Source organism: Cydia pomonella, chromosome 19 (genome assembly GCF_033807575.1).
Source record: "Cydia pomonella isolate Wapato2018A chromosome 19, ilCydPomo1, whole genome shotgun sequence".
NCBI lineage: Eukaryota > Metazoa > Arthropoda > Insecta > Lepidoptera > Tortricidae > Cydia > Cydia pomonella.
This window is the reverse complement of record NC_084721.1, coordinates 11,704,934-11,728,833: the sequence shown is the minus strand read 5'-3', so window position 1 is coordinate 11,728,833 and position 23,900 is coordinate 11,704,934. Positions and strand designations below refer to the sequence as shown.

The 23,900-nt window shown below is 36.3% G+C and overlaps 1 protein-coding gene across 2 annotated transcripts in view; it reads right to left on the bottom strand.

Moving 5' to 3' along the window:
• LOC133528183 (hypoxia-inducible factor 1-alpha-like) overlaps positions 1-23,900 on the bottom strand; it is a 115,701-nt gene that overhangs the window by 91,301 nt on the left and 500 nt on the right. Inside the window, exon 1 of one of the 2 annotated variants that reach the window (XM_061865446.1) lies at positions 16,596-17,017. The exons of the other annotated variant lie outside the window; for it this stretch is intronic. Coding sequence (XP_061721430.1) covers positions 16,596-16,975 — 380 coding nt within the window. The 5' untranslated portion in view covers positions 16,976-17,017. Of the gene's footprint in view, positions 1-16,595; positions 17,018-23,900 lie in introns of those variants that run through there. 2 annotated transcript variants of the gene reach the window in all.

The following is a 23,900-nucleotide window of genomic DNA, read 5'->3' as shown; positions in this document are numbered from 1 at the left end:
TGCCGGGTTGTAGCGATAAGGACGGACATAGCGCAACAAACGAAACGCATTGAGGAAAAATCGATCGCCGTTTAAAATCCGAATGGGGGAGGAATAGCAATAACTGCAATTTAGTTCCGATGCTTCCAGTGTTATTAAGTGTTGCCATTAATACAGATTTTTCTGCATTTATAAAATTTATAATTAATTACTGATATTTTTTATAGGTTGACATGTAATCATTTTAGTAAAGGTTAAGGCGCCAAACTATAAATAATAATAATAATAAATATTATAGGACATTATTACACAAATTGACTAAGTCCCACAGTAAGCTCAATAAGGCTTGTGTTGAGGGTACTTAGAGAACGATATATATAATATATAAATATTTATAAATACTTAAATACATAGAAAACACACATGACTCAGGAACAAATATCCATGCTCATCACACGAATATATGCCCTTACCAGGATTTGAACCCGGGACCATCAGCTTCGTAGGCAGGCTCACTACCCACTAGGCCAAACCGGTCGTCTAACTGTCATTATACTTTCGTTATTAGAAACAAATATCTGTCAGCGTGCCAGTTGGTCAACTTGTACATAAAAAGAATATCGTCATAACTACACACAAATTGCTCGTATAAGTTTTGAGGACCGGTTTGGCCTAGTGGGTAGTGACCCTGCCTACGAAGCTGATGGTCCCGGGTTCAAATCCTGGTAAGGGCATTTGTTCGTGAGATGAGCATGGATATTTGTTCCTGAGTCATGGGTGTTTTCTATGTATTTAAGTATTTATAAATATTCATATATTATATATATCGTTGTCTAAGTACCCTCAACACAAGCCTTATTGAGCTTACTGTGGGACTTAGTCAATTTGTGTAATAATGTCCTATAAAAAATATAAAAAAAAAAGTATGAGTGTTGGATATAATCATAATTAGTAATTACAGATAATCAATACCGAGAAAAAAAATCATTTTGCGTGATTGAGAACACAATCTGCGCAGTTTTTTAGTTAAGCATACGGCAACACGATTTCCAGTTTTACGAAACCAGTCCATAACCAGTCCAGTAAAACAATAAAATTTCTGAATTTGTATACGGACCGGATATACTTTGCCTGTTATTTTTTTGTAAAGAGGAAAAAATAAGGAAAACGTAAATGAGAATGAATACGTGTTTCTCGTATCGTAAATTAATTAGGAACAGTACGGCTATCACCAGTTTAACACTGACGTATTCACTAGCGTGTGCGTAACTTACTTTTCTATACATCCCGCTCGTACTCGCATATTAGTGCGAGCGAGGTGTATAGAAAGTTAGTTACGAGTCGAGTCGTGGGAAGACTACAGTTGGTTTTTGGACAGTCTCATCTTTTTTTCAAAATTATTAACATGATAGGTTATTTGGATATGATCATCGAGTATCAAGATCATAGTCATAGCACGGTCCTGGTCATAAATAACTTAAATACGTATGTTATTAAACGTATGCCTAGATGAGGTACTTAAAAGCAGTAAAAAAGTCAAAAGGCATTAAGTCCGCCATTTGTATTTATTTTTATTGTGCAATAAAGTTTAAATAAATAAATAAATAAAAATAACCAAAGCAGCAATCAGCAAATATCGTTTTGCCATGGTATTTATTGAGCCTAATATATCTACTAATAATATATGGAACATTTAACATCTAAATAATTAGAATAATTTCATTAAATCAGGTTTAGCCTAACTTAATGAATCGATATGGTTAGATGATGGAGATAAGAACTCGAGGTGCTGCATTCGAACCTAACAAATTTATCTTCTGCAGTATATGTTGATAAATGAATGGTTTATGAAGTCACATGTGTATGTTAATTTATAATATTGATACATTGCTGTCAAGTCAACGAACGCAATCAAATGCTGGTTGCTACGGGAAATGCAACGACGCTTATCTTTGTTGCTATTTCAACTGCTTATCGAGCGCTGGCGAGTTATACGCTTTGGCGATCCGAGACAATGGCCATCGGCATGCGTGATGTCCGTGACATAACGCAAGCCACATATTTGCAATCCGGATCCGAAATGTATGAAATGTCCGCGGATTTTCCCATACATTTCAGATCCGTCATGCAAACCCTACACATATTATCATATATGTTAAAGTCAGCTTCCACACGCGTGGACAGCACAGTTGCACCCCATACGCAATTGCTGTAGTGGTAGCCGCCTCATTTAATTAGGCAGGATTAGCGTTGAAAAAACCTGGAAAAATACGGAAAAATTTCCAAACGGCTCTTTTTTTTTCAAGTTTCTTTCGAGAAGAACGATGCAAATTTCAGTTACAATACTTCTAAAAAAACGATTAAAGCCGAAAAAAGCAAGTTTTTTTTACTTTTGTATTTTCAATATGTACTTAATTAGGAATTTAAACAGGAACGTTAAGGTTGCACGTCTATGTGTTAGTTTCTGGTATTTTATTAACTTTGACACTGTCATCCATCACTCATCAGCGGCATTGTGTATGACGTATTTATTTTTTCTGAATAAAAAAGGAAAAAAACCGAAATTTTGTAATATTCCCGAAAAAAACTTTTGATTTTTTATGGAATTTTCATCCCTACGCAGGATGTCCAACTCACATATATTGCTGGTCGTGAGGGTATAACTCGGTATGTAATTAGAACTCAGTGCCTGATAGTTATGAGACAGTTGTAGAACACGCAAATTGAGCAACATAGCACAAAACCAAGAAATACCAAATATTTAGCGCAATCGCACTGATATGAAAACGATTCAACGTGGAAATCGCACGTTCAGCCGTCAAAACCACTGGCTGCATAGATTAATTTTATTAAAATTATGCATGGGTCGGATGATTTGTATTGTAATCAAGTTAATAGATGCAACGTGATGGTAACTATTCGGATTTGTGAAAGTTAATGAGACAATATGTATGTATAAGTAAAACCTTGTGAGTACAATTCACGTAAATCTATCAATAAATAAGGAAATATCCTAATAAGGAATTTATCGTTTAGCGGATATCCGCCAAAATTCAATAATTTGGCGGAAATCCGCTTAACTGTAGGCTTTTTAATTCGCATTTATAATAACTTTTATATTTATTAGCTATGTTAAAAAAATATACAAAGGGTGTATCCGTATCAGGCACAAAAGGAGACGTCATCAGTTATAGAAGTCGCATCAGCAATTTATTTTCCATTTATGTATGTTTCCACTCTTCCTCAGCGTGTAATGGCGAGTCGGGGTCATCAAGTTCCAATGCACGGTCGTGTTTTCGCAAAAACATTGACGATCAAGGATTAAATCTCTATATGGCATACTAGAATCAACTCTTAGTATTACTTACTAGAATTACAAACCCAAACCCTCCCATAGAAAAGTTAGACCACGAAGAAATGTTTTCAAGGTGAAACCATCAAATTTAGACCATCCTTTTTACTCAGAAAAGTGGTGTAATGTAAGACAAATTGTCGAAGTAATTACTTGATCTGATGGCTACTACAACCACTTTGCTAAGAGTGTAAGGATTTGAAAACCTTTTACTCGAATATTTTGTATTCGTAACCTCTAGGAACAAAACTTTTCTATCTATATTTAGTATTCCCTGGCAATAAAATCTAGTTCTTGATTGAAAACAATCAATGACAGTTATAACTTTCCGTCAGGTCAGTCTTATTAGGTTTTAGTTATTGACTTAGAAGATTCATTTATCGTCAGGTTAGGGTTAGATTTCCGTGTCATTTTCCTATCAAACCGGCAACTACAAGTAGCGGGTAAGTGGCAAGCAATTGGCGATGATTGCAAAAATAATAGCGTGCCCCGACATCCAAGCCAATTGAGATCACGTGACGTGGGCAAATTTATATGTTCCGTTCGTCTGGGGTGTTATATCCCTCACTTATAAGGACAAACGCTCAAGAAAACCAGTACAGTTTCGTTCTTCGATTACGTGGAGTTATTATGAACCTGGAGGTCTTTATTATTAGTTATGAGCTTTTGAATAGTCTTCGCTGAATGAGCAATGGGAATACACGAAGCACGAAGTAAAGCATCGTGCGTTTGCAGTGAATTGATATGAGAATGAAATCATTAAAAAAATCGGTGACGTGAATTGAGCTCCTCGATTTGAAGACTTATAGACTTATAGGCTGAAGTAGTAATAGTAAAGAGATCGCTGAGGAAAATGAGGACGCAATACAGGGACTCTACTTCTAAACACCCAATGTAATAAAAACATGTCGCCTGCAAAGAAATCGAGAAAGTCAAGAATATGAATCAAACGTCAAGACAGTAAATAAATATACAATATCCTAATGCACGTCTGGCTGCACGGCCAGTGGCTGGTGAGATAAGATAATTAATTTACATAAACACAGACGTATTGATAATATAAGTAATTAACGTCGGCTTCGCTGCACTTGCAAACACATACTGGCTGTCACATAAAATGCTATCCAGACAGCTGTACAAAATGAAAACTGGCACCATTAGTATATAGATCTCCCTCTTATGGGAACATAGTTCAGAGTTGAGTTCACAGAGAGCTATCAACTTTTAGTATGTGGTTAGGCATGGTATTGGGACCTCAAAATAGCAAAGAGACAGCGTAATGACGTAATAAAAAAGGCGTTTTTTTTTTTTGCGAAAGCCTCGTTGCGAATACTGCACATTGCAACCAAACATTGCATTGCACATAGCATCACATGCCTGCGATCAAATACAGGTACTTGATTGTTATTTATCAATAAGACACTTTTCGCATTTAACGAGCAACATGAAACCGTTCTTTGACCACCGGCGTTTTATCTCAAAACCTTACAATTAGATGTAATGTTTAAGGTTGGCAAAACAAGATTTTACTTAATGTATGTGTGTGGTGCATAATCAATTATTTATATTAATACGGCAATGGAAAAAAGACATGAAAATTCAAAGTAAAACAACTAAGATTTTCCTTGTCCATCAATAGGACCAATTAAAACATGATTATGTTTATTCCGACGCGTGTTAACATTTACTACCATTAGATGAGACAGATAAATCGTACACGTTTAAGCCCGTCACAGAAAACGAAGCTATATTATACGAAAAGATATCTTATTCTTATAGCAAGGCATCTTACGATATATTTTACGTACCATTTGATAGAGTCCACATACGAAGGTCTTTATTGTTAGTTGTGAGCTTTTGAATAGTCTACGCTGAATGAGCAATGGGAATACACGAAGTAAAGCATCGTGCGCTTGCAGTGAATTGATATTAGCAAACATATCATTGAAAAATTTCGGTGACGTGAATTGAGCTCCTTGAGGCACGAAATTGACAAGCGGAGACAGTGTCTGTTAAATGATCTATGACCTCTGAGGATACAATGAAAGATTATAAAGTAAATACGTACCTGCGCACGAGCGCAGGCTGAAGTAGTAATAGAGTATAGAGATAGCTGAGGAAAATGAGGACGCAACGCAGGGACTCTTACTTCTAGACACTAAATGTAATAAAAATGTTGGTTGGACATGTCGCCTACAAAGAGTACAAAGAAATCGAGAAAGTCAACTATTGGTACTATTTAGATATTTAGTAGAGACAGGCGAACCATTTTTAAACTTACCCAGGACGCCTACGCTCTCATTTGATCTAATCTTATGCGTAGACGCAACGCAATCGGATCTGACAAAAGTAGTCTTTTGTGTGTGGTGCGTCTTGAGATGTGAGCAGAGGCGACTTGGAGGGGCGTGTCGTTTTAATATGGTTTAATGTTTAGAGTCATTGAATGTCATAGGAACGAAATCAACAAATGCTATACTTTTTCAGCGCCAAACCTGTATAATGATTAACAAACATTTGTCAAACAACGGTCAGTGAAACTAAATAATAAGTATAATAACAATAACTTGTACTGAATGATTATTCCTAACCTACGGATGCGAAGCATCGACACTAACGCACAAGGAAGAAAATATGCTGCTAGTTGCCGAGAGGAAGATCCTCCGTAAGATAATGGGCCCCAAACGAACAGTCCTTAAGAACCGTGAAGTTCAATACCTAGTGGCTGAACCTAACATCATGGGAGAAAGTAAAGTTTACAGACTCCATAGGTTGGGCCACCTTGAGAGAATAGATGAAAATCGGAACGTGAAACGCCTAACAACAGAACATCCTATCGAGCGCCCCAGGTATCGCTGGAGCGACATTATGGAGGCGGATCTGCGCGAACTTCGAGCTAACAATTGGCGAGAATTCGCACTGGAGCGAGAAAAGTGGCGCTGTCTTGTGTCAGAGGCCAAGTCTCATTTTGGGTCGCTAAGCCAACGGAGTAAGCAAGTAAGTAAGTCAGTGAATGATTATTTAAATATGTGATTTACTTATCATAGTTTTTTACTCCCCTAAGATATCAACGACATCGACAGTTTATGTTGCATCATCTCGATAGAGATAGTTGCTGTTACTAACAGAGGTAACCAGGAATTACCTAATTTGCGTCTACATTAGTTAATGTGATAATGTGTCATCAAAATCACATTACAATGATGGGATTCAAGGCACATGTCGAGACGTAATGACTATAACATGTATTGTATTCTGTTTCTGTGATGTCAAGTATGTAAACAATGTTAATTTATATATAATCCTACTCATATTATAAATGTGACAGTTTAGAAGTTTGATTGTTCGTTCCGCAAATACTAAAACGGTTGTCACATCTGGCCTGTACAGTTGAGATCACAAACCTTACAAGCAACGTTCCAAAAATATTTTACACGCCTCTTTTTAAAGATGTTTGTAAACTCGACCGTACTTTGTACCCTTTGACTTCAAGTACTTCAACGACTGACGGCCGTGTGAAAGTGGGGGCGTAGGGGCCTATTGCATAATAAAATACATAGTAATACTAATAGTAATTTTGTATGTAAAATTACTAATAGTAGCTTATATTTCATTATACAATAGGCCCTAGGTGCTTGTTCCTCAGTAAATGTAAAACCTTAACTGTATTTTTTTGTTGTTAAGTATAATCCGTTTTTTAGCATTATAAAGAGGGTAAGCGATTATGAAGTGTCGACGACCGGTTTGGCCTAGTGGGTAGTGACCCTGCCTACGAAGCTGATGGTCCCGGGTTCAAATCCTGGTAAGGGCATGTATTTGTGTGATGAGCATGGATATTTGTTCCTGAGTCATGGGTGTTTTCTATGTATTTAAGTATTTATAAATATTTATATATTATATATATCGTTGTCTAAGTACCCTCAACACAAGCCTTATTGAGCTTACTGTAGGACTTGGTCAATTTGTGTAATAATGTCCTATAATATTTATTTATTTATTTATTTATTATTTATTTATATAAAAAAAAACACTTGAAAAATAAGTCACGGCACATATATGTATATATCATATACGATCATTTACATTATTTTGCTTTCATAAGTAATAGTTACTCATTTTTAAAAAGAGCTTTCTTGCCGCATCATCATGCTGAGCCAGCACCATTCTCTGCCACGAAGACCCATGATTTTGTATTTAAAAAAAAAATTAAGTCGTTTTTAATTTTAGTTCTAAGCTGCATGCCTCCATTGTTACTCGTATGGAAATTAATGAAGTTTTTATTTATTTAAATTATTTTCAAAAAACAATTTGATTTGTGTTATTTCAAGAGAACGAACCAGGGTCCTCTGCATTCGCGGCAGACGCCTCCAACTCTCGGTCACGTGACTCACGCCGGTATGAGTCGAATTTTCTCGAGTAACATACACAATCTCTCAAAAGCTTACGGTGCCTTTGGCCTACTCTAGCCCCGGGCACTGAAAGCCTTGGTCATTTTTTGTTTCGTATATGACATCTATAATAAATTATTTTTTCAAGAAGGCATATTACAATGCGCTTATGATCTCGCCGGCTCTAACCCTACTCCTGAGATTTAAATTCCTCCTAAATTGTAGGAGTGTATCCCAATATGGGACCAGCAAGAAACTCGGCGGGACACATATTTTAAAAACATTACATTTTATAAACTAACATGCAAATTAAATTAATATGGAATAAAAAAACCCTGTAAGCTCGGTGACATTTTTTGGTATCTTGTTATAGAAATGTATACAATGTCCCAAGAACGACTTTCTTGTTTTAGCCAGTCTTTTAGGTTTCCTGTATTTCTTGTAGCCTTTGGCAATCAACAATGTATTGGTTTCCATACATTTTACGACTCTTCTCTTTCCACACACACTCTAGACGTAGTGAAATTATCCTTTACCATCGTATTTTCACGGAAACGCACGAACGTGTTATGCTATTCAGTCAGTCTCAGTACAAAAAGTATTCAGGTTGACTGATGTAGCGAGACAAATACGAGCGTATCCGAGATTCGATGGCAAAGTATTGTTCACTACATCTGTACAATCTTTCTGAATCTTGGCCTCAAAAATATCTGCGTCTACCTGCTATGTTACGTTTAATTATCACCTCCTTTGCACACATTTCACACAAGTCTAAAAATGGCCGACCTGCGTTAGTTCTTATTTACAATTACATATTACCTAAGTATACAATTTTGGTCGCTACAACAATGGAACTTTATTATTCCTACATGATAACATTTAATTAGCTACCAGTATTGTGTAAGAATAACATATTTGATTTAAATATTATGCTGGTTTGTTAGCAAATAAAGCTAAACTTAGAGATATTACTTTTAAATTTTCGTCAAGACGCGATAATCATGTATAGCTTAAGAGGTTGTATTCATTGCACTATGACCTCTTGTACTACCTGTTACCACTTCTTGAAGCCAAAACTCTCAAAATGTCCGCATTTTAGAGCACACACATAAACGACAGTAACTAATCTGTCATCACGGATATTAACAACGCGTTAGCGTTGCAATTAATAATTCATTATGATAAATGGAACGCATTCTTCTCAAGTTATACGAGAGTGATGCGCTTAGTTTGTCTACGTACTACATACTAACGCCCTGGAACTCTAAGCAGACGAATCGACTGATGGTAAGCGATGACCGTCACCCATAGAAACCAGAAGGGTTGGAAATGCGCGGCTGGCCTTTATGATTGGAGTACGCTCTCTTGAAGGATTGAAGGTCGTAGCGGTCCAGAAATACCGCAAATTCAAAGCAGCAAAAAAAGCAGTCATTACAAGGAGGTGGATTATATTTTATATGACGTTGTGACATTTCTGTGCGAGTATCTTTTATCAAGGTGTTGCTACTAAATCGTTTTTATTTACTTATATGTAGCTGATGTGACTCGTTAGGAGCCTTGGGGCCTTGTTGACAAAGTCACTAGTATGATAACTAGGTGGTCTACAACCAAGAAAGCTATGTAGTTCCATGCAGTGCCCTGACAGATGACCACTTCATAAGGAGAAGCATTCTGATTATTATGAAGTCAACGACGATCTTGTCATCAAAGAGCCTACCACAATAATCGAAATTTCGTTATCTGCCTCTCTATCGCTCTTGCATATTCGAGCGATAGCGAGGCAGATAACGAAATTTGTTTCTCTATTATCGTGGTAGGCTCTTAGGATACGACAAAGGAGTTAATAACAGGTTTATGAGTTATGCGTCTAGTAACTTTATTACTATGCAAAGTCAAAGATAAATAAATAAATAAATGAAGGGTCACTATTTTCGGAAAATGTGAATTTCATCTCAAAATTCAAAGCTCTTAATGAACTATTACTTATAATTATAATATATATTTTGCTACTACTCTGTAAATATATTTAAATTATTTAACACAACTATTTTTTTACTCCTCTAGCAGCCCACCATACAAGGAAAATTTGCAATTTAATTTGAATCAATGGTACTAGAAAACACACTTAAATTTGTTTTTTTTTTTTTAATCGAACGAAGCGAAACAAAAGCAACTCTGTTCCATTTGACTAAGATTCAAATTGTATTGCAGGTAATTTGTACTAGTATTAGGACATTAACCTCCAAGAGGTTAAAAAACCTGGCCATGGATTTAACATGCATTTTGCAAACATTAAAAATGCGATTACTCAAAATGTTACTAAAGGGAAGACATGTTCTTTCCGTGTACCCTTCAAATATTAAAGGACAGTTTTACACAGATCGACTTAGTCCCACATTAAGCTCAATAAGGCCTGTGTTCTATGTTGTGGGTACTTACATAACTCAGGTACAAATATTTGTGATAAACACCAAATAAATGTATACTAACCAGGATTCGACCCCGGGACCTCCTGCATCGCAGGCAGGGTCACTACCGACTAGGCTTAGGAAGCCGGCAAAGATCCAATTATAATGGTCAGCTTTAAATATGACCACTCATGGTGGATTCAAAAAACCCAAAGGCTTTACCCCCTTATCCATAAAACACAGCAACCTCTTACAAACCTCTTTCAAATCATGTTTCTTTCTTTCTGACAAACGGAAATTTCAAAATGACGGATAGGGACAAACTATTTAGATCATTAAATTATTACACATTATTAAATTAGTACCTGGGCGACCGAGCTTTGCTCGGTTATAATTATTTATTGTAATATGGTGGTCTATAGGTGAAAATCTTAACTACATTTTTTTACTAAATTAAACTTGTCTAAAACAATAAAAATTAAAAAATTATATATAAACTTGAACATATAAAAAAAAAACAAAAGTTAATCACCGGGCGAGATTCGAACCCGTAACACTCGTTTAGCAGTCCGCGTCTTAACCCGCTAGACCAGACGGACAGTGGCCGGTAATAAGAAATTAGCGACCATATTCTGCGTCGAAAGAAAAACGCATGAAAACTCGAAAACACGCGTTTTCCCAAACATAAGACTAATCTAGATAGATTGTATACCCCCAAAAAACTCCATATACCAAATTTCAGCGAAATCGTTAGAGCCGTTTCCGAGATTACAGAAATATATATAGATATATATATATACAAGAATTGCTCGTTTAAAGGTATAAGATAATATAAAACTCGTGAAGTTAGGAGATGTTGACGTCAACTTTAGTCAGTGATCTCCGAGACTTCGGGATCACACCGTCCTCGAAACACCAGATATCAATTTTAAAACATAAATAAAAAAAATGTTTTTGGACCATAATCCATAGAAATTGGTTAGTAGTTTAGGTTCTTAAAAATCTATGTTATTCTTATGAACTCTCTTTCTACAGGAAACTTAACCTAGTAGGTATTGGGAGCGACAAATAGTCTTACTAGGGAATGCAAACCGGTTTTAACCGAAACCGAAAAAACCGGTTAAAACCGGTTTTTTGACGAAAACCCAAAACCGGGTTTTTAGAATTTGAAAAAACCGGTTTCGGTTTTATTCGGTTTTTTTTTTATTTAACTAAGTTGCATGTTTTATTCATTATAAGGGTGTAAATCGGTCCTAAACCGGTTGAATCGACATCAAATCAAATAATGTGGTGTTGTGTTAGTTTGATCAACAAACCAAAAAAATAATTTTATATAATTGGTTTGTTCCTATTCCTAGTTACAAATAACATAAGTCATTTGACAATTCCCATACAATACAATAAAATAGTCAGATATTCTGTCTTTAATTTCGTGATAAAATCGTGTATATACGAGGGCTGCTATTTATATATCCGGAAACCGGGATTACAATCTTCTTAAATAGTATATTTGACCTCCATGTAACACTACATGTAAAATTTGAACTTGTTTAAGTACTGGCCGTTATATTTTTTCTTTCTTATTAACGCTAGTGTTTTGTTTTTGACGGGTTTTAAATGTCATCTCGCTGCAAGAATGGAACTCACTCATGAAAATATTCGTGCTTTGATTTATTATGATTTTCGGCGTGGTTTAACGCAACAACAGTGCATAGATCAACTAACTTCAACTTTTGGGGATGAAGCTCCATCTAAAACTACTGTGTATCACTGGTTTAGCGAGTTCAATCGTAGACGTAGTATGCTTACGGACGAAGTTAAGGCAGGTCGCCCGAAATCGGTCGTTGTACCACAAAATATTGAGGCTGTGCGAAAACTTATAATGGACGACCGACATGTTACGTACCGCGAGATAGAGTCGACTCTGGGTATTTCTATGACTAGCATTAATAGCATATTACATGATCATTTAGGTGTAAAAAAAATTTGTTCGCGTTGGATACCGCACAACTTAACTAAGGAGCAAAAAGATGCTCGCGTTGAATGGTGCAATAAAATGTTAAAAAAATATAACCGTGGTGACTCAAAGGCCGTTTATAACATCTATACAGGTGACGAATCCTGGATCTGCATGCGATCCCGAAACGAAGCAACAATCAACGGTATGGGTGTTTCAAAATGAGCCGAGCCCTACGAATGTTACTCGTGCAAAAAGTACATTGAAACAAATGGTGGCCTGCTTCTTCGGTATTAATGGCCATGTAGCTACAGTGCCACTAGAAAACCGTGAAACGGTTAATTCAGATTGGTACACGACCATTTGCTTACCGGAAGTATTTGAACAAATTCGTAAAACTAACCAGCGACGAAGAATCATTCTTCATCATGACAATGCCAGCTGTCATACGTCACGCGAAACAACTCTATTTTTGGAAGGTCAAAATGTGGAATTAACGGGTCATCCGCCGTACAGCCCTGACTTGGCACCCAATGATTTTTATTTATTTCCCAATATAAAAAATAAATTACGCGGTCAACGATTTTCGACCGCTGAAGATGCTGTCGACGCATTCAAACAACACGTTATGGAGGTACCTCAGGCGGAGTGGTAGAAGTGCTTAAAAAATTGGTTCACACGAATGCAAAAGTGCATAGATCATCAAGGGGAATACTTTGAAAAACAATAAAACCATTTTCAGCCGTGTACGTTTGTTTTTTTGTTTCCGGATATATAAGTAGCAACCCTCGTACTATACTAGCATTCGTTTTTACACGTGAAGCAATCTTTTCTTTATTCCATGGCGATGAATTTAATAATTGTTGATTCTAAAAACCGAAACCGGTTTTAACCGGTTTCGGTTTTTTTCGTGGTAAAACCGAAGAAAAAACCGGTTTTGAAAAACCTCCGGTTGTTGCATTCCCTAAGTCTTACCCTATTTGTCCCTCCCAATAACCACATCAACCCAGTATTTTGTGAGCGGGCAGTCGAGGCCATCGGCCAACGTCCTTAGCATGCTGTTGCTGCTTCCGCGCACTCTCCCATGCAGTGAGGCAATTCTTTTTCGCCTTATGGCAAAGAAGTCGTCGGTTCTAGCCTCGGCGAACATGCCCGATGCGCTGCAGTGTTTACATAATTTGACCGCGGCCGGAAAAACGTCTCTTTGTCGCTTGTCATAAGAACGAGATTTGCTTGTATCTTTATGCAAATAACCTGACAAGGCGTCCTTATTGCCAGAGACAAAGTGGGACGTTTTGCCAGCCGCGGTCATTATTATACGCGATTAATTCCCGTTCTGTAATTTAATAAGGGACAAATGATTATCAAACCATTATGAATAACGCCATTAGGTCTCAGGGTTTCACCACAACAGATCAATGGCATGCTAAATTATTTGATACATTAGTGAGATACATATATTATATCCTAAATCCCTTGGATCATTAACCTCTCATATGCCGTGGAACGCGGAACCGCGTTAATACAATATTAATATGAATTTAATACCTATAGCTCGGCACGTTCCGGCACACAAGGGGTTAATTCCGTCTGAGTTTTTGGTAGATATTCTAGTATTTGTAGTTGGATGGGGGGAAATCCGGCTCGAAAAACCAATAGAAAAAATAAGTTAGATTAGATTTATTAACAAGCAAAAAAACGCAAATTTATACGGTAGGTCAATACTCCTACCCAAGTTCCAAACATTTTATGTACATACTCGATAGCATATCACGAACGTATGTTGTTAATGAGCAGGTCATTTTGGAATTAAGGTTATCGTTGGATACCGTCGTGTGTACAGAATACAGTTGAACTTTGTATTCGGACTGAGGGTACGGTACACAAACCGGTATTAGGTACGTTAGAAATACGATTAACGACGCACGATACAATTAAGTAAATATTTTATTGAATGTTTCGAACAAGGTCGAAGGAAAATTTAAAAAATTATATGCACGAACACAACTTTCGTCCGTTTTTCTACCAGAGAGAACATGATTTGCACTCGACTTAGATTTTTATTTTGACTGTCGTCATTGAGACCCATACCTAAATAAAATAAATATGTTGTTAACTACATATATGACATATATGGCATATATTGCGCCATCGACCCTGAGCGTTGGGAGGAGCTTGCTGGAAGGAGGTCTTCTTGGCGTTCTACCATCCATAACGGTGTCAAAACATTTGAAGATAACCGCCTCACTAGCCTAGACATAAAACGCCAGTTACGGAAAAAGAGACCTAAGCCCTCCTACGTGTACACGTTCAACGCAGCTGGCCAACTTTATTGTCATGCGTGCAATAGAGTATTTAAGAGCAAGTTCGGCCTGGCCAGCCACATTAGGGCTCATGCTAGACAACGTCCATAATGTTTATTTAGGGTCGCTGTCATCGAAAAGGATGAGGAGGACTATATATATATATCGCAAGGAAAGATACTAGTAGGCATTATAATGAGAAGTTTAATAAAATGAAGATTACGTTTACGTAGTGTGGATGACTTTAGAATGCTACGATTGTGTAAATATAAAGTACGACGATTTCTTAGTAATAACAATGTATAACAGGGTGTTTTTAACGAGACCATTGAGCATAGAATATGACCGGTAAAACGAAATGGTAACTTACCCGAAAAAGAATAAATAAATAATAGATAGAGGAGGGTCAAGCGAAGAGAGGATATGAGATAGCGCGTGTGAGATAAATGGGACTGATACGTAACAGTAAACAAAACGTTGCTTACAATCTTGAGAAAACTATTTGCCAGTAAAAAGCGTGTTAAACCAACAATGTTACTATTTTTGTCTGATCTTTGCTCAGGTCATTGGTAACTATGTTATTTCATAAATGAAGATTTGATAGTTCAATACATATAAGGATCATTAATGGATTACTTAAAATAGATTTTGGATAAGTTCCAAATATCGCAAGTTCTCTTGAGAGGAATGAACTTTTCTAAACTTATCTTAGCCAATGATATATCCCCTTTGAAGGAATATACAAAGCTGATTAAAAATAGGAGCACCTCATATTTGGTAACAATTATAAGCATATCAAGTAAAAGAAATACAAGCCGGATTTGACATGATCTTTCACGTGGTTTTGGTCAGCTGACAAAAACACGAGACAAGTTGGCGGCCGTCCAAAGCGGCCTATTTGTAATCACATAATCACGATGAAAACGAAACCATTTCATTACTGCTATGCATGGTTGTTTGCTATGTACAGCTGTTCTTCCCATCACTCTCCAAGCATTGTTTCATAGAAAACTGTTTAAATGTGATCTCTTATTACGTTTTTGTTACGGATCTTGGGGACCAACACAGTTGAAACTCAACTACAATACAAACTCGCCTAAACACCCCTCACTACCAAATAGGTATCTTAATTAATCTTAGTAAAGTGTATTGAATAATAACAGGACCCAAAAAATCATTAATTTAGATATAACAGAAAGCTTTATAATGCAGAGCGTGCATGGCAGCGGGCAGAGAGACACTTTCTAAAATATTTATGTACATGCACTTACATAGATCTGGTATCTGGTACTTAAGAAGTATACTGGGCGAAGCAACTAGGCTCGAGGAGCACCCTACACGCAGCTCTAAGCATTTCTAAAGTTCGTGGAGGAGCTCAGCCGAAAAGAGTTTAGCCTATTTTGAGGTAATATAGCCAAGATGAATATTCATTTGCTGACAATGCTCAGAAAGACTAGCTAATTAAGAATTTCTGTATAAAGCTCATACCGGATCGCCTGATGAAATACGCTTGGTAGTGCGACGCGAATAACATGTAATTTCTACATATGCTTTGAGTGTTTAAATCGGGCTTCCCACTAGTGTCTTCATACCAAGAAAACCTATTAAAAGAATCAACAGATTCCTTTTCAATTGCACATAATTAAGGTTTTTTTATTCAGTTAAAGAAAAGACGCTTACCACATTGATTATTGTATATTAACACGGCTCCCCCTATCTCTATTACACGCGCATAATTTATATTGCTGCGCCGCTCGCACAGTGACGTTGACAATGTTGACATCCGGTATCATGGGTGCGATACATACGAAAATCTTTGTGGTAAGCGTCTTTTCTTTACCTACATTTTGAAATATAAAACAAGTCTTGACTTCAAGAAACAGCGTCACAAGATATTAGTCCAGTAATAGGTAGGTGAGATGGTATTTCAGCATTTTCAAATTAAGGGAAAAATTATAGTGATTAAAATTTTATATCCTTATTATTTGGGAGTTTGGGACATATCGGCGTTATCATAACATTGAATAACATGTCGAAGACGCGTGGTGCATTAAGCTGAAACAAACGACATTGGCCTTTGGTGAATACATCAAAATATCAGTATTCACTGATCAAGATAACAAAATCACAACTTACATTTATAAATACTGGCCAAGAAACCACTGAAAATGGAGAAGACAAAGACAATGTAATGCATGGTGAAGAACTCACATAAAATCTTCCAAGTCGACAACGTTGGTGTACTGGCAAGGCTGGCCATTCACATTGTAGCACATACTCCCGTAATCCCACTCTTGCGTCTGGTTACACGGCAAGTTAGGCAAAACAGGCGCCTGGAATTGAGGAACCGGCCGAGGATATACCACTTGAGGAGGAAAATACTGCGCTTTGGGGGCATAATAAATTCCGGGATAGCACTCCACTGGAGGGATTTCACGATAAACACTCGGAGCACTAAGAGCCACATTGTTCACTGGCTGTCTAGACCTCTGGTCTGTCATTGGACACTGAAGATTCCATCCAATGTCCTCCATGCGGCCCACGACTGGACATTGGACAGGGACGTTGTTCCCGTAACCGTGTATTACCATTGTGAAGCCTGTATAGCTTCAGGACACCATCAAGAAGTCCATCTACGGACGTAATCCGCGAGCTACTGATAGTGGCAGATGCGCTTATCTCAAACTAACTTAACTAGCATGGTAGCAAAAAGTCGATATAAAACTTAATAGATAACGAAACATTATCAATTTCGACCCTGGCAAGACTTGCGGGCGCTGATATGAGGCAACATTTATCAAGATATGTTATTTCAAAAGGGATTTACTGTTTGAGACATTTAATTAAACGCCAGTGTTGACGCAAATACCATGATAACGCTTCAGTATTATTCGGACTTGATGGAATCCATCAGGCGCAAAACGAACCTCTACTCTTAACGCAGCGAAACAAAATCTGAATTCGATAAAAACTTCCAAATAACGAGAATTTTCCTTAACATTTGATATTTATATCAATTTCAGTTTAAGGATTGATGAACATAAAAACGATTAATAAATATGAGATACAGACAAAGTAAAGGCTCTGTCACACGTTTTCCCTTCAAAGACGTTGCTGATTAGAATATATGTATTTTTTGTGATGTGTGTTCTGTGTTATGATAATTATAACATGTTTATATGCCGTTGTCGTTGCAGTCTAATGACTCCTCTACACTATCAGCAATGATCATTGATCGTGTCATCTTCTATATCGGTACGATCATCGTGCAAGCATCCACACGATCGCGTGTAGTAGTTTGTCAAACGCCAAGCGTCATGAACTCAAGATGGACGTGGAGTGTGTTGCTGCTGCAACCATTTATTTAATAACAGTATACAACCATAATATCAATGTACTTAGATACATATTTTAGAATCATTTTTATATTTTAAAATCGACTGAATGCGAAACAGAGCCTATTATCCGAACTCCATTCGAAAAACGATTTGTCTTTCTATCGCATTTACGAACATTTTTTTTTCTAATGGAGAATATGCTTATTATTAGTTTCATAGACGATACGACGAGCCATAACGAAAATTGGTGAAGCCAATTTTGCGATAAAGATAAAATATCTTAGGTATATAATATTTTTGGCTCCCTATTTGTATTGAGAAAATAACAGAATATACTGTTTACTCCATTCCTGCTACCAATAGATAAACTTTATTGACCGATTGACCTTGACACCTTTCAGCTGACAAAACAACGGCGGCTCACTAATTACGAAGTCAAAGCTTAAAAGCCGAAAGTATAATCGAGAAACCAAAAGTTATTTAATTTTAGACTCAATTCCAATATCGAGACCACATCTTTTTTCAATTATGAAAGTACAAAAGGACAACTGTCCAATTGTAAGTATTTTGATTTTGACGAATATATACAGAACCCCTAGTGTAAATTTGTTCGATAGCGTAACGTAACGTACGCGTTTGCGTACTCTTTTTGTATGGGATTTAGAAACAGCGCGCCAAGCGGGTCGTTTTGGAAACTCAAAATCCCATACAAAATGAGACTTAACGCAAACGCGTACGTCGCGTCTCGCAATCGAATAAATTTACACTAGGGGTACTGATGTTGCTACAAGGAGTAGTATTAGGCGCACATAATTTCATGGCTTTTCATACTAATGTAACTAGCACAACTAATTTCGGACAAAGAGTAAATCATATTAATTTCATTACTAACAGCCTTCGAAGAGGATATACTGTACATATACCTGGCTATTGCGAACTGATATCAGTATATCCCTGAGATTCGATAAACAAAACAAGAAAAACAACGATCTTTCAGCCGTCGGTCAGTCTGCAATATTATCTACCATGTGATCACAACTCCGGGTATCGGCCGCCATATCCGTCCAATAAGATTATATGTATTATCTGTATGATGCCATTGTCATTGCTATTCATAATCGAAACAGGTGATAGCAAGCTATTTCTGTCACCCTTCAGCTGTTTTTCGAACTTGCGGAAAAATACGAATATATTAACACTCGTTATTTTCCGTCAGTTTGACGTAGTGACAGGTTTGATAATTAACAAACAAGAAATTCCCCTTCAACATTCTCTCTGTCCAAGAATTTGACGAGTTTCATAAACGGCATACCTTCTCATGATGGAATGAAATGTCTTGTCTTGCCTAGAATAAGGTCTCTTTCACACGATGCGCATGCGAGTTTCATTACATTGCGGTATTTGATCGGTTGGCCGAATTGGTTGTAATTTAAATAGTCCGCAATGTAACTAAAAACGCATGCAAGTTCGCGTGCAGTCTAAATCAGCCCCAAGACAGACAGTGCAAGAACTCGCACGCGAATTTCTTCAAATAACCGACCACTGAGACACAATCAATTGAATAAATCTATCAAATACCGCAATGTACCAAATCTCGCATGCCCACGAGTTCTCGCACCGTCGTAATGAGCTTCGAGTATGCTGTGCTACGATTGTCATCACAGATAACCTAAAGAGTGGGAGAGAATTCCAAAGATTACCCGCTTGACTTACTCTACATACTTGTTTAATTTCACATCTTATCTTACGAAACAAATGCTCGTTGCTTGCGTCAGGGATCGGAACCGGTTTTTTGCAAAAACATCGAAATAACCATATATTTCGGTTTATTTTATACTCAAAATATAGGACTCAGTTGTGTTTTTAGATAACGACTTCGTATTATTAGATTGCCCGATTAGGAATGAAATAATTAACAAAGAACGAAAAAATACCGTTTTCGTTCCCATACAAAAAATACCGGTTTCCGATCCCTGGCTTGCGTACACAGCGTGAAATACATGCGTGCGCGATTCTGAGGGCCTACTGCGAACACGGAAGTTCACAAATTGCGGGGATCTTTCTCTGTTACTCGAATTAAAGCGTAATTAGAGTGACAGAGAAAGATGCCCGCAATGTGTTCGGTGTTAGCGGTAGGCCCCTTGTGATGTGCATCATTGCTTACTGTTAACTGAGAATAGGTAAACCTTATTGCAAAGACATAAGGTCTACCGATGATATGTCCATACAAGTTTCATCTTAAAGCAAGACCTTTAAACAGTTTAAACGACGTTTAGTTCAGCATTCTGTAAGTAGTTTTTTTTTTTTTTTTTTAATTTATGCGTTGATTTGTTTTGCGACTTTTGCGCTGTTATAAGTTTTAATTTAAATACAGAATTTAGTAATAAGGTAGATAAAAACTATCTGGCAAATGAATATGTATCTTATTCATACATTGAGAAAAGATTAGACCTAAAATTAACCATACAATATTTGAAAAGTACGTCGTTTTTTTTAATACCTTGCGTAATTAAAAAAAAAACTTTTATATATTTTAATATTGTGTAAAAATGTGTAAATTTGGAAGGAAACACATAAAAACACGCTACGCAGCTATCTTGTTTTGTATCGTAACTACGAGTAAAACACGCATTTTTTAAATAATATGTTTTGCAGGCCGATTCCCACATCACCTTATTTTTACTTGCCTTTGTTATGACAGAATGTAGAGGTAGGTAAGTATTTCTTATCAAAAAAAAATGCATTCAGATTTTTTGTTCAATACAGGTGTGATAGATACCATCAATCCTGTTATCGGCTAGATACGTCAGTATACTTGTTTGGTTGAATTTATTTTAAGTATGTATTACGTAATCCTCGGAGAAGCTGCTGCCAATAATTTAATAATTATTATAACTCAAGATAGGTTATAGGCGTTCAAAAACTGAAGCGCTTACCTTGTGACAAATTGTACAAGTCGCCTTTATTCGCATCTGGGCAAGCAAGAGATGTGCACGTGCTTATGAACTCCCGCTCACCGAAAGACAAAGAGACAAGCTCATGTTTATGTTTATGGAATACGAAAATTATTTAAAACTAACAAATTTTATCGTAGGTATAGAAATAAATATGGAAGTATTTTTGTGCTCCTTATGTCTCATATATAACCTATCTGATCTATAGTTATATCATTGCTGTCAGCTGTCAATAATCTGATTGGCTCCGTGAGACCGTGATAATATTCTACAAAAGATTCCGCTTCCAAGAACATAATCCTCATTCCTCATGCATCCTTTATTCCTTCCTCCTCATAATAACCCTTTTTTAAATTAGCCCTGAACTGAACCTGAACAAACTTATCAAGCTCTCAAAGGGATATTTTAGGGTATACAGCCAAAATCGAAACTTCGTTATATGCTTCACTATCACTCACACATATTTGAGTGATAGAGAGGCAAATAGACGAATGAAAGAAGTGGTTAACCGTAGACCCTCATACCTTTAATTAAAAATATAAATGGCAATTTTATTTCTTAAGCCAGAATATTCAAATTCGAGTAACAGGTGCGTCAGCCAAAAAATGTTCAGATAACATAACAATGACACGAATGAAGATATGCTAATTAGGAGACTTTAATGCTGAGCATTGTTTTTTTTTAAAGTTATGTTGTATTTTATTTACTGCCACCTCTAAACTTTTTTGTTCTAGCTTTCAGTGAACAATAGAAGAAGGATCGGCCATGTGGTGTTCTAAATGATCCAGGCACACTCTTATTATCTCAGCAATAAAGTTGTTTTCAGATCATTTCGGACTACAGTGCTCGCCCGCATAGCTACTTCTGCTATTAAATGTTCCTACTTCCTATCAATACATACTTATTGGTCTTTAAAATTGTTTCTGAAATCCTATGCAAGTATTGATTAAGATTACCTTAGAAGGAGGAAGAATAAGATAGCCATAACAAAGAATAGAATAATTTGTTGTTCTAGTATAACTAAAGTATGTCAAATTTAAATAAGGGCAACCTTAACCTCGATACTGATTGATAGTAGGAAGCATAAGTAGTTAATGGAGATCCATTAACAGAGATGGAAGATGCTTGAGATGTGTAAATTATAAATATTTTATTTTGATGTTGTTTACGGAAAAGGATACATCCTCAAAAATATGTTATTTAAATGTATGCCCTTTGTTTTACACAGAAAGTTTAACTTTTATTGACCGATTTCTAGAGTCAGACCAAGCTAAGTTGGCAGTGATTTTGACAGTCCAGACATTGCAAGTGTTATTTTAAATCTCAAACTTCTATGAAATTATGACATTTACTTAACACTTTGACAGGTTGGGCTAGCAAAATCGCGGCCAACTTAGCTTGATCTGACTCTATGGATTGTGTCATATTACGTCCATTTCAAAACCATGAAATTGAAGCATCTTGATAACTCTAGGGAAACGCTTTCATAAACAGATGTCAGTATTCTGCAATTTATCTTTTTTCTCTGCCCTGAGGTCACACCGTTCTAACTCTATAGATCGTGTCATTCACGAAGACTCATACTTTGACTTGTATTGTCATGTTATTAAAGGTTTGATTTGACAAATCAGTGTGTCAACATGGATGACATGAACTATCGCACTACATTTTTGGCGACCGGTCTGGCCTAGTGGTGGTCCTGGATTCGAATCCTGGTAAGGGCATTTATTTGTGTAATGAGCACAGGTATTTGTCCCTAAGTCATGGATGTTTTCTATGTATGTATTTAAGTATTTGTATATTATATCGTTGTCTCAGTACCCACAACACTAGCCTTCTTGAACTTACCATGGGACTAAGTCAATTTGTGTAAGAATGTGCCTATAATATTTATTTATTTTAAATTACTTGTAATGAATTAAAAAAAAAAACATTATTAAATTAATCATTGCTTCGAATTGCTTTTGTTTCTTTCAATTTTAAAACAAAACAAACTTAATATTAAAAATTTGCAGTTTTTTGTTGTATGGCAAGCTGGTAGAGGCTATACCAGGTAAAGCTCCCAGTATGTATAGAGCTATAAGTTATACACAAACTTTGTATGACATTTAGTCATTGGAAGTATTGAATTCAGAAGTAATATGTGATTGCATAATCTACTTGCTTTTGTAACAGCATTTTCCAAGATAAAATCACCCACCATATCTCCTAAATATTTATTTATTATTATTTATTAAATATTCATGTTTGCAGTCCTTAGCGGACCCTCATGAAATGTCCATCCTTCCTTCCTTATGCATACATGATGGCTTCCCATTTGCATACTTCAATTACATTTAAGTGTAAGCGTAGATCTGTGGTTTTGTGTCTAAGGATTAAAAGAATGTAAACAAAAAAAATTGGTCATTAAGCTAATGAGGTACAGAATTTTATATCTATGAAATGATAGCACTGATCAAACAGCCTAGTCACATTGTATATAGTAAACATCTATCTATCTTTAACCCCTTTTATCCTGAGTAAGAGAATAAAGTATATCTCTTAACTCGGTAATGCAACTAGTAAATATTTCATATGAGAAATATTGGTAATTTACTGATTTAATGGTAATTTTTATACAAATTTTTACCGGTTTACATTTCCTACTCCTGACTTAGTTTTCTGCTTGACAAAACCCTTTCTCCTCCATTTTGGGCCCGGCATTCGTTTAAGTTCAACCTCCCGGTACCAGATACCAGTTTGTTAGACCTTGAAGTGGTAGGCTATTGGCTCCCGACCGAATATGTCATTTAAATTGAAAAATAAAATAAAAATTACAACAACTGAAGAACAACACATGCCACTTGAAGAGTTAGGATTTGGCTCCACTTTTCCTATTTTTCTCTCATACATATATTATTTTAAGATAGAAGTGAAATGAACTAGTGTTATTTGAAAACTTTTTAACATATTGTAAAGGTGTGTACGCAACAGTCAGCTTATCTTATAGCTGTTATCTTTAATCCAAACTGAACATAGTACTGCTTGATTAGAAAATAGGATAAAAAACAATATGGAATTGCAGTAACTGTCAACATGATTCATACCTGAAGAACACTCATTAATATCATGAACAATTTGGTGAGATTTAAGCTCAAGGTACAAAGTACGAAAAAATTAGGCTACGGTAATAAAATTGATGGCAGTAACCTTCTGGCAAAGTGTACATTATTTTAACAACATGG